We start from the raw sequence: 15047 nt of genomic DNA, 5'->3' as shown, positions 1-15047 counted from the left end.
TTGTTATGGAGATTTATAAAGGGCTTCATTTGCATGTGGGGAGAAGCTTGTGTATGCAACTAAGCTGAACTTCATTTTTCAGAAGAAAGCGTAAAGGATTGTATGGAGGATTATAATGGACAGACATGTTCAGTATTTGTGCCTGTTCAAAGCCAGACGGTGTTAAGCTGCAGGAGGAAAATAACAAGAACATGATGACAAAACTGAAAGACACTAACTTTAACACATTGACTGCTGGACCATTTATTACTTGGACGCTGCAGGATAGGTCTATGCATATGTGATGAAACATTATCTCTAGCAAAACTCATAAAAATATTTATTAAAAGGAAGCAGCAGTTTTATTATTAAATGCACCTCTGTCAAAACTCTGAACATGTAGATACATCCAATAAAAAATATAAAGAAACTGGCACCATGCAGAGTGCAGGCTTAGAAGCACATGTGTCACAACCATAACACGTTCCTTGGCACTGTCCACACTTGTTGCACACAATACATTTGGTAGATTGTAACTGTTTGAGCTCAATGGCTGGCACAATGTCTATGTAGTACTGTCCTAACAGTCACAACAAGTCGGACGCTTTGTGGTCCGCATCAGACCCAGAGCCTGCATGTTCTATATCCTCCAGCTGATTGTCACTATCTTGATCACTTGCATTATCATCAGAATATTCAGCTTGCAACAAATCTAGTTGTTGCAAAACATCAGCAGCTTTATGTCTTTTTTTGTGACGGTATAACCACAGCCTGTCTATTTGTAACACTATTTTCTGGAAGCTGTTGGCTCCAAAAGGAAAAAAATCCTATATTTATCCATTAGATGGCAGCACTGTAGCAGGTAACTGAGATGTGGAATTAGATCTTGCACATTTTCACGCTAGCTCAAACCATTGTTCTCTGCTCGGTTTTGCGAACTGGTGGCACCCAGCATCAAGGCAATGCTACTGTTCCTGTGTGGTTTCCCTTTCTTTTTTAGATCCACATCCCTGACGCGGCTTTATCAAATACTTTGAAATTAACCGAATATTGTTTATTAGTTTAAGGGATGATTGCAATTAACCTGTAACAATGGTCCACGGAATGGCAAAACTATTCCAAATACTATAGATGCTTTAGTGTTGTTACTCAAGTATTTATCCCACTGTATCTGAGTGTGGAATCACAGCTCTAAAGCAGCTGATTGGAGAGGGAATTATCGGTATACAGCAAACCTACAGATGGCTTGACATCTATTACAGAGCTGATCGTGTGGTGATTGGTTACTTGGAGAAAGAAAAGGAAGGACAGGAATTGGGGGTTAGTACGTCTGAAAGAGACAGTACTGCTGCAATAAATTATTTCATCGAAGGCCGCGCACTGCACAGCAAGCATCTTGTTGGAGGCAGGAATAATCTCTGGACAAGGCGCCCACTCGTCAATATCACTGCACCACTTTGTTCCCATGTTTAACAACATGCTTTAATTCTTATCGTCATGAAAATGATATCAAGTATACATCTTAGTATTTAAATTATTCAGAGAGCTCTAATATCATGAATGTAATGAATTCTGTGTCCTGTCGGAGGAAGAGAAAGCCCGTTTAAGAAGCACGTTGTGATTCACACACATAGAGCACATAGAAGAACAAACACAATAAAAAACATTTAACATGCTACTTTAATTACGATTGTATTTGAGAAACTAGTAAATTAAAGATTTTAATATGAAGTTTATGATGTTCTACTTTAATGAAAAAATAAACTATGTGATTAAAGTGGAAATTTTGAGATTAGAGTTCTGCGCTTTATTTCCCCACTGTGTGCCTATTTTTTTTTCTCTGTACCCTAATTAGCTTCCATATGACACTCAGACGGTGGGATACAACTCGCCTTTTCACTGTGACTCTGATATCTGACAAATTCTTTTTTATGTCAGACACTGTGCTGCGACTTTGTGAACTTGAATTTTTGAGTTTCTCCAACACTCTATGTCAGCCGATCAACTTCCTTTTGTTGTTTATACCACTGTTTAAACCAACAAATAGTACATTTTTCCTTGTCTTCACTTGGTATTCACTGAAATTCTTCTATTTTCCCCCGTGCTTTTGCCATTGCCTTTTCACAGAACACTGAGCCTAAGGGCCATTTATATTGATTTGCATATTCAAAGAGGCGTAATTCTGGGAGGAGTTAGGGGGTGGCAGCAGGCTCATGCATGTGCGTTACTTTTCACGCTAACCGGGAATTATGGAGCAGAAGAACGTGGAAGTCGACGTTCGCAACAGATTTATGCATCTGGATTTTTCTGTGTGTACACACATTTCCGCTTTTGTCTGTATGCCATGTTTTAGTGTGAATTCTATGCACGCCGCTATGCATGAGACCCCTGGTTACTATGACTAAAAAGAAGATGCAAAAATCTCAACTGAAAGGAACAGATGGGAACATGGAGTTTATCTATGGGTTAAACACAAGAGATTATACTGTATAATATGTGGATGAATAATAATGTGAAGAAACAAAGTGACAGACCCTCTGTTTTCTTGAACAGTCTTTACCCAGCAGCTACATCGTCTATACACCTATAATGGTCTACTAGGCCGGAATGAGAATGTTCATACCCTTTAGGGCTGTGTATTGCCCTGTATATAGGTCTTTGGGATATGAACTGTATCATAATATAATATAGCAATACACAAACTGGATTGTGAGACATAAAAAAGTAAAACTTGTATACAATAATTAGCTATTTCTTACTTGGAAATTTTCAGAATTACCAACCATTTAAATCTGTGATAAAAAAATACCAAATGTCTTTCTTCATCAGTGTTTCAATTCAAAAATGTCACTTTACTTGTAATGAACAGTTTCCATTTGCATGAGCACACTGCTGATGTCCTTATCATAATTAAAATTCTTTAAAAATATTAATCTGTGTTCTGGGTCAAGACAGGATCTGGTGGCAGTGACCATATGTCACTGGCAGCAGAAAAAACTTCTTTCAGATGCAACTGATGACACTGAGTATTTGTCTGCATTATTTTTCCATAATACTAATGGATTCTCCTTAGGCCTCAGTCGTGATTCTACTTTGTACAAAGCTATTTCCTAGCTAGTGCTCTTCTACTGACAAAGGTTCATCAACTGAGCAGCAGGCTGACACACAGATGTAAACAGCTGTTTAATGGTCCTTGAAAGGACCATTTATTGTCCTTTTAAGAAAGGACCCGCTGTTGGTCTCGATCAGACGATACTCATCCTCTTTGTTTTCAAGGTGAATCTCTGTCCTCATGAGTCTTCACACCACATAATCTGCCTTCTTTCCTTTGTGGGGTATAAATCAGACTGTCCAACCTGCCATGCTGTTCAACACAACTGTTTTTACGCTTGTGGTGTTTTAGGGACATGATGCATTTGATTTTTTTCGAAAATATAGGATCTACGAAATATGAAATGCAACAAGACTGGACGCAAGAAGCTGGTATTTGATACAATAAAACTGCTAGCAAATGTACAGTGTTCTTTTTCATTAGCAAATAAAGAAAGTGCACATTAATATACTGTGTAAAAATAAAGAGTACATAGATATACCTGTGTTTGTCTTAACTGTTAGTACATATACAGTATGTATTATAACTTAAATATGTACTGTACACTTATATGGATTGTTGTGCATTCTGTTTTGTTGAGAATGCATGTGATATGTGAAGATAGATACACCTACTAAGACTGACTGACATATGTTCGATTGGACGTTAGGGCAGATATAAGATAGATATCCATGACAGACATCAGATGGAAGTATGATCGGACGTTACTAGAAAGAACTCACATCGACAGATAACTGTACATGAAACTACTTAGCATATCAACAAATTATCTCTACAAAGACAGAGTTGGGTGCAATAGTAGCTGCTTAAACATAAAACAATTAAACATCTGGTATCCAATGATATACTGTATATTGAAATTCTAATACTGAAAATGGTAATAGAATTCACTGAGGTTTCTCCTAGAACAATCTGTTAGTATAACAATTTGCATTTAAATAAAACTCACCAAAAATATGATTAATCTGTTTAAGAAATGATTAATTATCAGATTTAATGATTAATTAATGTCTTATAGTAATTTGGTTTTCAAAAATACTTAACATTAAATAAAATACAAACTCACAGACATACATATTGCTTAATTTTGGTTTCATACATTTTTGGGATAAGAAGATGGACAATGTTTAAAAATAATATGTGTTGTGGAAAGCCAGAATAATGAATAGGTAAATTAAACAAATGAACCATGCATCTTAATCATAATTAGTTTTGCAAAACCCAGGGACACTGTGTGTAAGTTGAATATTTGTGCTTGAATTTTAAGCATGGGTCGCAAAACTCCCAATTGTTCAGATGTTCATTATAGGCCTAATGCCCATCAGAACCACCGATCTGCATCAGTGGTGTTCTTTACCCTTTTCCTACCATCATGCCCTTTAATTGTGTATTTTAGCAGCATGACCCCCAGCAGATGATATGTGAGCTCTTCTGGGTGCTTTTCACTTTCCAGTCTTTTGAACTTTTTAACTAAAATAAGCAGAACACTATCTCCACTGCATACAATTTTTTCAGATGAAAGAAGGTTCTAATTTCATCAAGGAGCCAAATGGAAATAATTAATGCAGACATCAAGAAACTGACACAGACAAAATTAAGGTCATTCTTAAATGGTAGTGTGTAAGTGTGATTTTTCAAAATGACTCTTTTGTCCATAGTGTGTAAGGCACGTCAAGTATCAGGAGGCATGTACTGTAGGTGAACAGCACAACAAATTCCAACAAAAAAGACTTACCTTCCAGATAGTGACGGGAGATATACTTAAGACCTTCATCAAGCAGGATCACAGGAAAGGAGAGCTTCAACACCATAACCCACTGGGGCCAGCTCAGGGGTGTCACCTGGAATATTAGCTGTTGGAAAAGGGGACAGGACACATGTGCAGTGAAAAATCACAGACAAAATAAAGCCATAACTTAGGGATGGGGCAGGTGATGACAGTGGTGCAAACTTATAGCTTCTTGCAAATTTATCAGTAAGCTAAACAAATCAAGGGAGGAAGAAGCTTTTGCAAATTTTTAAAATTCAGATTCTAAATCATCTGTTCATGAATAAATTAACTGATTAAAAACATACTGGATTGAAGTCACAACAGGATATATGTCAGCCTACACTACTCCAAAACTACAAAGGTGAGTCTTTAGAATCTGGTGACACATCTGTAAAAATTTTAATTCATAACCTAACTTTCAAAGTCTCACACAAGCGTAATGCAATTAATATTGTCAATGCTAATCGAACTCATAGCAATATACTGAAAATAGTTGAAGAAAACTGAACATTTAGGTTAGGCTAAGTTTGATCAGCTTACTGTGTTTTTGAATAATTATAAGGACGCATGGGTTGTACTCCAGCAGACTTGGCTACTGTCCTTGTGTAGTTTGCAATTTCTTTCTGCATCTGAATGTTTTTTTTTTTAGGTGTTCTTCTTGATGTCACATAAACCAAAGACAAGCATGTCACAGTGACTAGCAACTCAAATTTGGCGTTCTGTGGGTGAACCCTGCAATGGACCCCACTGAGAGCTTGTTCCTGCCTTGTGTTGAATACTTCTAGGACTTTTCTCTTTGCAAGCCTTAAATTGGGTTACACAATGGATGGAAGTTCAGATGGATATTTTTACAACATTTAAAAAAACTTTTTGTAATAAGAAAAATGGACAAATGACATTGTTTGTGTCCAAATATAAAGGGGTAATAGCTAATCTGAAGTCACATGGCAAGACATGGACAAACCCATCATGTGTTGTCATGTGAATTCAGGGAATAAAAGAAGATCTCCAGACAAACAAAGCAATATGGTAAAGCAAAGAAAATAAAGGAGAAATGATAAGAACACCTATGGTCATGAGCTATGGGTAGTGACCGAAAGAACGAGATCGCGAATACAAGCGGCTGAAATGAGTTTCCTCCGCAGGGTGCCTGGGCTTTCCCTTAAAGATAGGGTGAGAAGCTCAGTCATCCGGGAGGGGCTCAGTGTAGAGCCGCTGCACCTCCGCATCGAGAGGAGTCAGATGAGGTGGCTCGGGCATCTGATCAGGATGCCTCCTGGACGCCTCCCTGGTGAGGTGTTCCGGGCACGTCCAACCGGGAGGAGGCCCCGGGGAAGACCCAGGACACGCTGGAGGGACTATGTCTCCCGGCTGGCCTGGGAACGCCTTGGGATTCTCCGGAAGAGCTGGAAGAAGTGGCCGGGGAGAGGGAGGTCTGGGCCTCTCTGCTTAAGCTGCTGCCCCCGCGACCCGACCTCGGATAAGCGGAAGAGAATGGATGGATGGATGGATAAGAACAGTGAAACCATCTGACACTTCTGAAATGTATCATCTCTTGGTTGGTCCAATATATTTCTCTTTTTAACAGTATTCCTGTGTCAAATGTTGAAAGATTCAGAATATGGACACCACAATTTTTGACTCTTAAAAAAACAATAGGAAAAAAATGATCCGCAGTTGGTTCATCTTCACTAGTTTACTCTCTGATATGAAATTGTTTGAAAAACTCTACTAGTGCTGTGTAAGAATGTATTCCAGTGATCCATGATGCTTGCTTCCACTGTGTGGACAGGTCAAACAGTTGACATATTCTGGTGTTGGCCTTTTTAATATTCTAAAACCATGTTATCATGTTGCTCACTCAGCTTTGTGGCTGCCCTCTCTTGATTTCTAGTAGCTTGAAACTCCTACTGCTGATCTTGATGTGCATCTGTATAGAGCAGCAGAGCAATAAAGAGAGTAGTGTACCTTGGGATGTTGTCAGTCAGACAAGACCCTAAATGACATCCAACACATTAACTAGTAGTGACTGACCTTCCCACCACAGATATGGCGTGCCGATAAAACAGAAGAGAAGGCCACATCAGGCTGTCAGGAAGCCTGGAAATATTAACTGCAATTAGAGATACTGTGCTGCTCATTTGAGGCCTTGCCTCTTAAAAGCCACACAGAGCTTTGCAGACCAATGACAATAAAATGCTACCCGTACAGCTAGAACGATCTCCAGGACTTGAGTCAAAAGTGACCCCTTGATTGAGTTTTAAACTTGCCACATATAAGAATGACTTTAGAGGAACAGCTTACAGTAGATTAGAAGAAGAAGTAGAAGAAGCCAGGAATATGAAAGACAAATGTGTGGCGGCAAGAAAGAGGACCTTTAGTGAAACCTTGAACAACAGCAAGTGCTGCCACTCACTTAAGGAACAACATATTCTGGTAGCCAGCTGAATTTATTTGTTGTTATCCTATATATGTTTTCCTTTGACACATGAATTGTTCCTTTGTTTATTCCTGATATACATTTAGTGTCTAATACATACAGGCTTTGAGAAAATACATTTTATATTTTTATTTTGTTCAACAACACTTTTTGTTAACATTTGCATTGAATTTAACTTCTGTGGTTTAATTTGAAGTGTGAAGAGATCAGTGGAAGCAAGGCCCATGTAACAATTCTATCCTATTTGGAGAAGGAATGCTCACCCACAGTAATAACACGATGCAAAGAAAAACACTTAAAATAAGGAAGAAACTAAAGGCTGCATTTTTTCCTCTTGACATTCTATACTTGAAAAGCTAAATTTAAAGGTCTATTCATCCATGATAACACTCACTTAATTCCACTCAGGGCTGAGGGGCCAGAACCTCTCTTGGCAGTATGTGGCACAAGGCAAGGATCAATTCTGTATGGGGTCCCATGTAATTACTCTAAGGCACACAATCACACTCAATTCACACCAGACTAATTCTGACTCACTAATTAACAGAGCACTGATGTCCTTGGGATGCAGAAGAGTGGTGTAACCAGGAGTAAAAGCCATGTACACTCGTGGAGAAAGTGCAAACTGCACTCAGGCAGTGATTTGAACCTGAGAGTGGAGCTGTGAGAGGTCAGTTCTATCCACCATCTGTCTGATATTCACTTCTGTAGGCTGGGCAGGATGACTGAATATTCCATTTTTGCATTGACATTATACGAATCTGGGTGGCACAGTAGGTAGTGCTGCTGTCTCGCAGTTAGGAGACCCAGGTTTGCTTCCATGCGTGGAGTTTGCATGTTCTCCCAGTGTTTGCGTGGGTTTCCTCCCACAGTCCAAAGACATGCAGGTTAGGTGCTTTGGAGATTCTAAATTGTCCCTAGTGTGTGCTTGGTGTGTGTGTGTGGGTGTGTGTGTGTGCTCTGCGGTGGGCTGACGCCCTGCCTGGGGTTTGTTTCCTGCATTGCGCCCTGTGTTGGCTGGGATTGGCTCCAGGAGACCCCCGTGACCCTGTAGTTAGGATAAAGCGGGTTGGATAATGGATGGATGGATGGATTATAAAAACCAACTCTCTATACGTAAAATCCTAAGCCTAAAAGTGCAACGATTTTATGTGACCTTTTTTGTCACGCTTTAAATGGGGCTTATATTAAAACCAACATATATATGTTCGGGATCATTCTTTTCAGAATTTATCAACCTTTAATGTGATATTCTTAGATTTTCAGATTCGTATTACATTTTTAAATTATAAACTAAAAAATATCAAGAACTCACGTTCCGGCGAGACGAGACTTTGTGCCAAGAGATTTAACCACGCCCAGGGCCAGAAATAAAACACAAAGAGTAGGACAGCTACTGTACAGGCTTTTAAATGTTTGAAACGCTGCACGAGATGCAGATCACACGGCACGACAGCAGCAGCAAGCCAGCAGCTGATCAAGCAAAGAGGAGGTAAAAAAAAAAACAAACTGTATTTGTTTCCCATTGTATAACCGTTTAAGAGGGGGTTTCGGAGGAGGGACTGCATCTAATTGGGGTGCATTTATCCCCCCTCTTCACAACGCAAGCGGCAGAGATCCGAACTGACTGGCCCGTAGCGCAGGCCGGGGGGGTTGGCAAGCGAAGTGAGCAGGGGGCGAACCTCCTAGTAACACTACACAAAAGAGATTTTGCTTCCTGAATACTTTGGGTGTGGATTTTGGATGATCACAAAAATCGCCTTTAAATTTTTCTATAATGTACTATTTTATTGCAATCAATAAAAAAAGTATAATTTTCTTTGATATTATAAGTATGCATATATAGCACAACTACAGCATCTGTGGTGATCTATAAGTACTGGTACTGCTACTAGCAATGTACAGTAGCTCATATTTAACAAATAAGCTTTTTAATTTGCGATTGGGACAGCCGTTCTAAAGAGTCACATAACATTAAAAAGAAACTGCTGCTCTGTGGTTAGAGGGCAGAATACTGTGGCACATAAACCACTCACTGACTCGGCAAAGATGTTTGCACTTTTCGTCACATAAAACTTGAATTGCAAAAAAAAAAAAAAAACTGTGAAAGAAGATTTCGATTTTGATGTTTCTACGAAAAATTGATAAAAAAAATGACGGCAGACAGATTTGTGGGTCTACATTACATACACATCATCAACGACAAGTGGTTCAAAGATCTGCAAGTGGGGCCACAGGAACTCACATGGAAGGCGTTCAAGGATATTCTTGAGAATTTTTTTGGAAATTGCACAGCACCAAACAATGTCCAGCTAGTTGACAACATGCTTCTAGCATACAGAAACATGAAATACAACATGTCGCTAAAGATTCATTTACTATATTCACACTTGGGTTTCTTTCCTCCTAATCTTGGTGTAGTAAGAAACAAACAACGTAAAAGATTTCACTAGGACATTGCAATGACGGAAAAGTGGAATCTATCAATGTTGGCTGACTAGTTGGACACAAATGAAAAACAGCAGATCAGCAACAATATAATCTCAGCACAATTGAACTAATCAAGCTGTCAGCATCATTAAGCAAGTAAACATGCTAAATTGAATACGTTATGTTTGTGTTTAGCATGAAGTGGTCTCCCATAATCATCAAACAAGACATAAAACTTTTGAAGAAACCAAAAAGGTTGTCCAGTGTAGTCACTATTGCCAAAGCAGAACACGCATGCATGCATACACACACACACACACACACACACACCCACACACTATAAAATAAGACCTTGAAGGTGGAATGTATTTCCAGGAATGTTTGGTATTATCTGAAATAGTTGTGCATGTTCTGAAATAGTTTATTTACATATAATAATAAAATACAGATTTGCTCTATCAGGTTGTACACTTTGGTTAATATGTATGTATGTAAAATTGTTTACTTTACAGTCTCATAAATCTTAAGTTTTTTGCACTTTTAGGAAAAACTAAACAAAACATGAGCATGAATACCTGAAAATTAAGTGTATAACAAGTTCCCATTTAACAATCTCTTTGTCAAGTCCAATTACATCGTCTGCCTCTGAGCTGTACTTACAGGTAGTGGTTCAATGTAGAGGATGAGGAAGTGCAGGGACATTGACAGGATGATGGCCCCCAGCAACCAAAAGTTCACCCATGGTGGCATTCTCAGCAGGGATTGATTCTCAGATAAGCTAAGCAAAATAATAATAATAGCAAAGTCAGTTTTGCAAGGTTTTCACAACTCACCCCTGCAGCAAACAGCAAAGAGTGAAAAAAAAAAAACATTTATAAGCATTATCGAGTGTTAACTGGAAAAGAATTTTGACCTCACAATCAAACTGCCAGTTGAAAATGTAACAGTACCAAAATAAACAAGAATGATGCCTGTATAAAAATGGTCTCAATTTAACCATATTTTCTACAGATGCTATGGGGAGGCTGTATGACTAACAATCAAATGAATAACCTTTGTCATCATATATTGAATTGGCTTGTTGTCCAGATATGTAATCTCCTGCAGCTATGATATGTAATAAAGTAAAAAGAGCAACAGAAGCAAGTATGCTGTAATGAAACAAACTTTCCTACATTAATCTACCAGACATTACACTACCTTTGATGTTTTTTTTTAATGAAATAGGAGAGTCTTAAACTTTAGTATTGTTAATAGGAGGAGTGCATATGAGTACAGTGATTCTTAAGCCAGTGACTACTTCATTTATTTATGAAAGCGGCTGTTGGAAGGCATTTAGGAGCAAGGTTGGCACCAAGTCAGGATAGGACAGAGACTATACAGGACTCAAATCCACCAAGAACTTTAGCCGCTAATACCAGGCCAAATCAGAGTTGCTAATGACCCTGGTATTCATGTATTTAGCACATGTGATGAACCAGAGGCAAGGGTACACAAGAAGGATGTGCGAACAATACTGAGACTTCGACCAGACTGGAAACAAACCCTCGTCCCGGGATCCATAAGGCAGCAGTACTAACTGCTATACTGGTGTGACTTCCTTTACATCCTTCTATAACTCTGTGAAGGCCAGTGTTGTGCTGGGCTGGTAACATCACTTCAAGAGAGGCCCACCGAATCAACAAACTAATTAAAAGGGCAGGCTCAGTTCTGGGACACACTCTTGACCCCCCGGAGGTCATATTGAAGAAGAGCATTAAAACAAAACTGAGTGTCATTATGAACAATGCTGCACATTCTCTCTCTGACATACTAACACTGAGGACTTTCAGCCAATGAATCATTCAGCAGTAGTGTGTCAGGAAACGCTACTGGGGGTCCTTCATACCTATGTTTGTGCACCATTATAATGACTCATTTTACCTACTCTCTTATCACCATTCAAGGTTAGCTTTCTTGTTTGGTGTTCTTTGCAATTCTTTTGTATGTAATTGAAGGGGGTGTTGTTGTTTGTTTGTTTTAAAACCTCTTCGGCTTCTGAAACAGCTCAGTTTCCCTCTTAGCAAAACAAACTTATAAACTAACTAAATAACTATGTTATCTATCTATCTATCTATCTATCTATCTATCCTCACTTAACGCATACCAGGCAGAATTCAAAAGACAGGACGCTTTACTTTTTTCAAGTCATAATAAAACTTGAAGGTGAGATAGTGAGTAGGGCACTGTGGTACAATGGTCTCCACCTGGGCACTGTCTATGTGGCGTATGCCTGTGTCTGTGAAGACTACCATCCAGATATTCTTGTTTTACACTCACATCTAAAAGATGTGCCAGCAGGTTAATTGGTGGCTCATGTAAGTGTGTGCGTGAGGGTACCACCATAATAAACTGTTATCCAGTTGGACCCTCCCAGAGCTGCTCAATTAGACATTGACTCCCTACAACGCTAAACTGGATGAGCTAGAGGAAAAAAAGATTAAATGATGGGAAAGATCTTGTTGTCTGTCTCTGTCTTCTCCTCATTTTATTTGACAGAGTGTTTGGCACTGGTGTGACTGTGACGGTGATTCTACGAAGCACTGATACATTTTTGTCAGAAAAGGAGGTAACTTTTCAAGAAACAAGACTCATGAAGAAATCAGACTGAACATGAAAACATCTTTTTCAGTATTTAAAAAAAAAATGACCATGCCACAGAAATTGATGATACACATACTAACCTATTGAGAGCATTAAACATCTCTATTGTGACCAGAACTGACAGGGCCATAGTCGTTGGGTAGCGTGATTCGAAAATCTCACAATCAATTCCTGCAAACACTGGGTTGTCTTCTGTGCACTGCATGAACTGTCTCTGTGAAAAAGAGTAAAGAGAATTTTGAACAAATTTAGACAGCTGGCAGACACGCATCCTGCATTTTAGTGATTAACAACATCATGTTTTTCTAAAGGCTTAAATCTCAACTTCATTTCCTTTTGCATAATCTTTGTTTTAAATGGAGTGCATGACAAATAAATAAGGCTAATGTGGAGAAACAAGTGATAGAAAGAGCTACAAAAACATAGATAGGAAAGAGTAAACTGGAAAAAATGAGTATTTACCAGCTGATAGAAGGAGACCTGTGGTCCTTCTTCATCAAATAAGAACCACCACATAGCTGCGCCAACAGTTCCTAAGCCAACATATCCTGCAAGATATAGGAAGGACAACAGTGAGTCAGTACACCACCAACGCATCCTGTACACCAGGGGTCCTTAATAAGTGGGTAGAGGTGCCATGACACTCAAGTAAATCCATAAATTCCTTTCTTCTGTAGGCGTAACCGGGGCACATCAAAAAAGTTAAGAATGAGAAATGATTACTATACTTTATCAATGTTAATCAATGGCATATCTAAGAAACATGTGCTGGTCATATTGACAAACTTTTTCATTTTAAAGATAGCTAATGCCTTAAGCATTTGTCTTTCACAGAATATAAAGATGAATTTAGCATAACGTCAGCACTCTTCTCCTTCCTTGTGGAGCTGCAGGGGATCTGCAGCATTAACTAACCTTTCCTAAACTTAGAAGCAACAATGTCTTTGAAACATCTTAAATTAAACTCAGTTCAGCAAGAACAAAAAGGTACAGTGGGTGGCAGTATAGTGTAATTATATTTTAAATCAGATTTTCTCCAGTCTTTACATCTTAGTTATGATATAAACAAATGCTGGAGAGCTTAAAATCTCTAAAGGCCTAACTATACAGTACAGCTCCATCCATCTATCCTCAAATTTTCTGAAATGGTTTACATTATTATCTCTGTTTGGCTTCATTAATGGTAGAGATTCACATTCTGAATTTTCTCTGACTGTAAAAACTGGCTTCATGTTTTTAAGTATTAAATGCACGTGTCACATTTGAAGTCTACTGAGCTTTAGAGGAGTGCTAGAGGTTACATTGTGCCTTTAGATTAATAGTTGACCCTGATTTCTTAATTTCTAATTTCTCCACACTGGGTTAAAAAAGAATTTGGTAATGAGTGAAGTGTTTCATTTCCATGTAGAATAGAATTGTGAGACATGTTCAATAATTTCTGTTCTCTTAAGCCCATTTAGCAGTTTAACAGTTTGCAACCCACAACTGACAACTCAGGTACGTCTTGCAGTTTCACACTTTATTGCAGATGCAGCAACTTGCCTGTTGTAAATTTTTATGAAAGAGTTAATCTTTTTTATTCCTCTGTGTTGTATATTTGCCTTATGGCTGTGCTAAATGCTACACCAATCAGAACACGAATTACACATTTAACCTGAATTGCATCTTGTAGGATCCTGGTCTTCTTCTGTCATATGCCTTGGAGTAACTTTGAATATAACCCATCATATCTGCACTCAGGACTTCTTTATATCACCTTGAAAAAATGTCACAGCTCAACTGTGCCTTCTCTACTCTGATGTACTGATGCAGAAATCCTCTGCCACACCTTCACTATTGCTATAATACTCTTTCGTTGGTCTTCCTCTTGAGAGATTATTAAATTACAGGTGGGGCAAAACATGCCTACCAAAGTCCAACCTTCAATCAACTTCAATGAACATATTGCCATTCAACAGGCTCAACAACAGCGGTATCCTGTCTAAAATAAGACTAAATTTAAAACTTTCACTACCAAATTTTGAAACTGACTGTTAGGTAATCACCTCTTAAACATAGACCCAAAATATACTGAATATCCACACTTCTTCCTCTACTTTTGGCTGCTCCCGTTAGGGGTCGCCACAGCGGATCATCTTCCATATCTTTCTATCCTCTGCATCTTGTTCTGTTACACCCATCACCTGAATCTCCTCTCTCACCACATCCATAAACCTTCGCTTAGGCCTTCCTCTTTTCCTCTTCCCTGGCAGCTCTATCCTTAGCATCCTTCTGCCAATATACCCAGCATCTCTCCTCTACACATGTCGAAACCAACGCAATCTCGCCTCTCTGACTTTGTCTCCCAATCGTCCCACTTGAGCTGACCTGGCATGCAGTTCAATGGTAGTAGTAAAAGGAAAGCTTCAAAAAACCTGGGGCCAATGTATAAATGGTGTGTAAGCACAAAAATGGTGCGTACACCTGTTTCCACACTCACATTGTGATGTGTAAAAACTAAACTTGGAGTAAAATTACGCAAATTTTCACGGCAGCCTCACACCATGCTGGTGTACTATTCTGCTCGGTTTTGTGAAAAGGCGGCACCCAGCGTCAAAGCAGTGCTACTGTTTCTGTGAGGTTTCCCTTTCTTTTTTAGGCTGACATCCACGACACGGCCTTTATCAAATACA

General features: G+C 38.9%; 1 protein-coding gene across 2 annotated transcripts in view; it reads right to left on the bottom strand.

Moving 5' to 3' along the window:
* The window catches only part of atp2a3 (ATPase sarcoplasmic/endoplasmic reticulum Ca2+ transporting 3), a 352313-nt gene that overhangs the window by 63967 nt on the left and 273299 nt on the right, over window positions 1-15047 (bottom strand). For both annotated transcript variants that reach the window (XM_039756778.1, XM_039756779.1), the window contains exons 17-20: window positions 12838-12923; window positions 12456-12589; window positions 10393-10510; window positions 4827-4944 (exon numbers count right to left, since the gene is read on the bottom strand). In XM_039756778.1, the coding sequence (XP_039612712.1) occupies window positions 4827-4944; window positions 10393-10510; window positions 12456-12589; window positions 12838-12923 (456 nt within the window). The remainder of the gene's footprint in view (window positions 1-4826; window positions 4945-10392; window positions 10511-12455; window positions 12590-12837; window positions 12924-15047) is intronic.

The sequence above is a fragment of the Polypterus senegalus genome, chromosome 6 (genome assembly GCF_016835505.1).
Source record: "Polypterus senegalus isolate Bchr_013 chromosome 6, ASM1683550v1, whole genome shotgun sequence".
In the NCBI taxonomy this organism is placed as follows: domain Eukaryota; kingdom Metazoa; phylum Chordata; class Cladistia; order Polypteriformes; family Polypteridae; genus Polypterus; species Polypterus senegalus.
The sequence above is the reverse complement of the archived record's forward strand: the minus strand, read 5'-3'. Positions and strand labels throughout refer to the sequence as shown.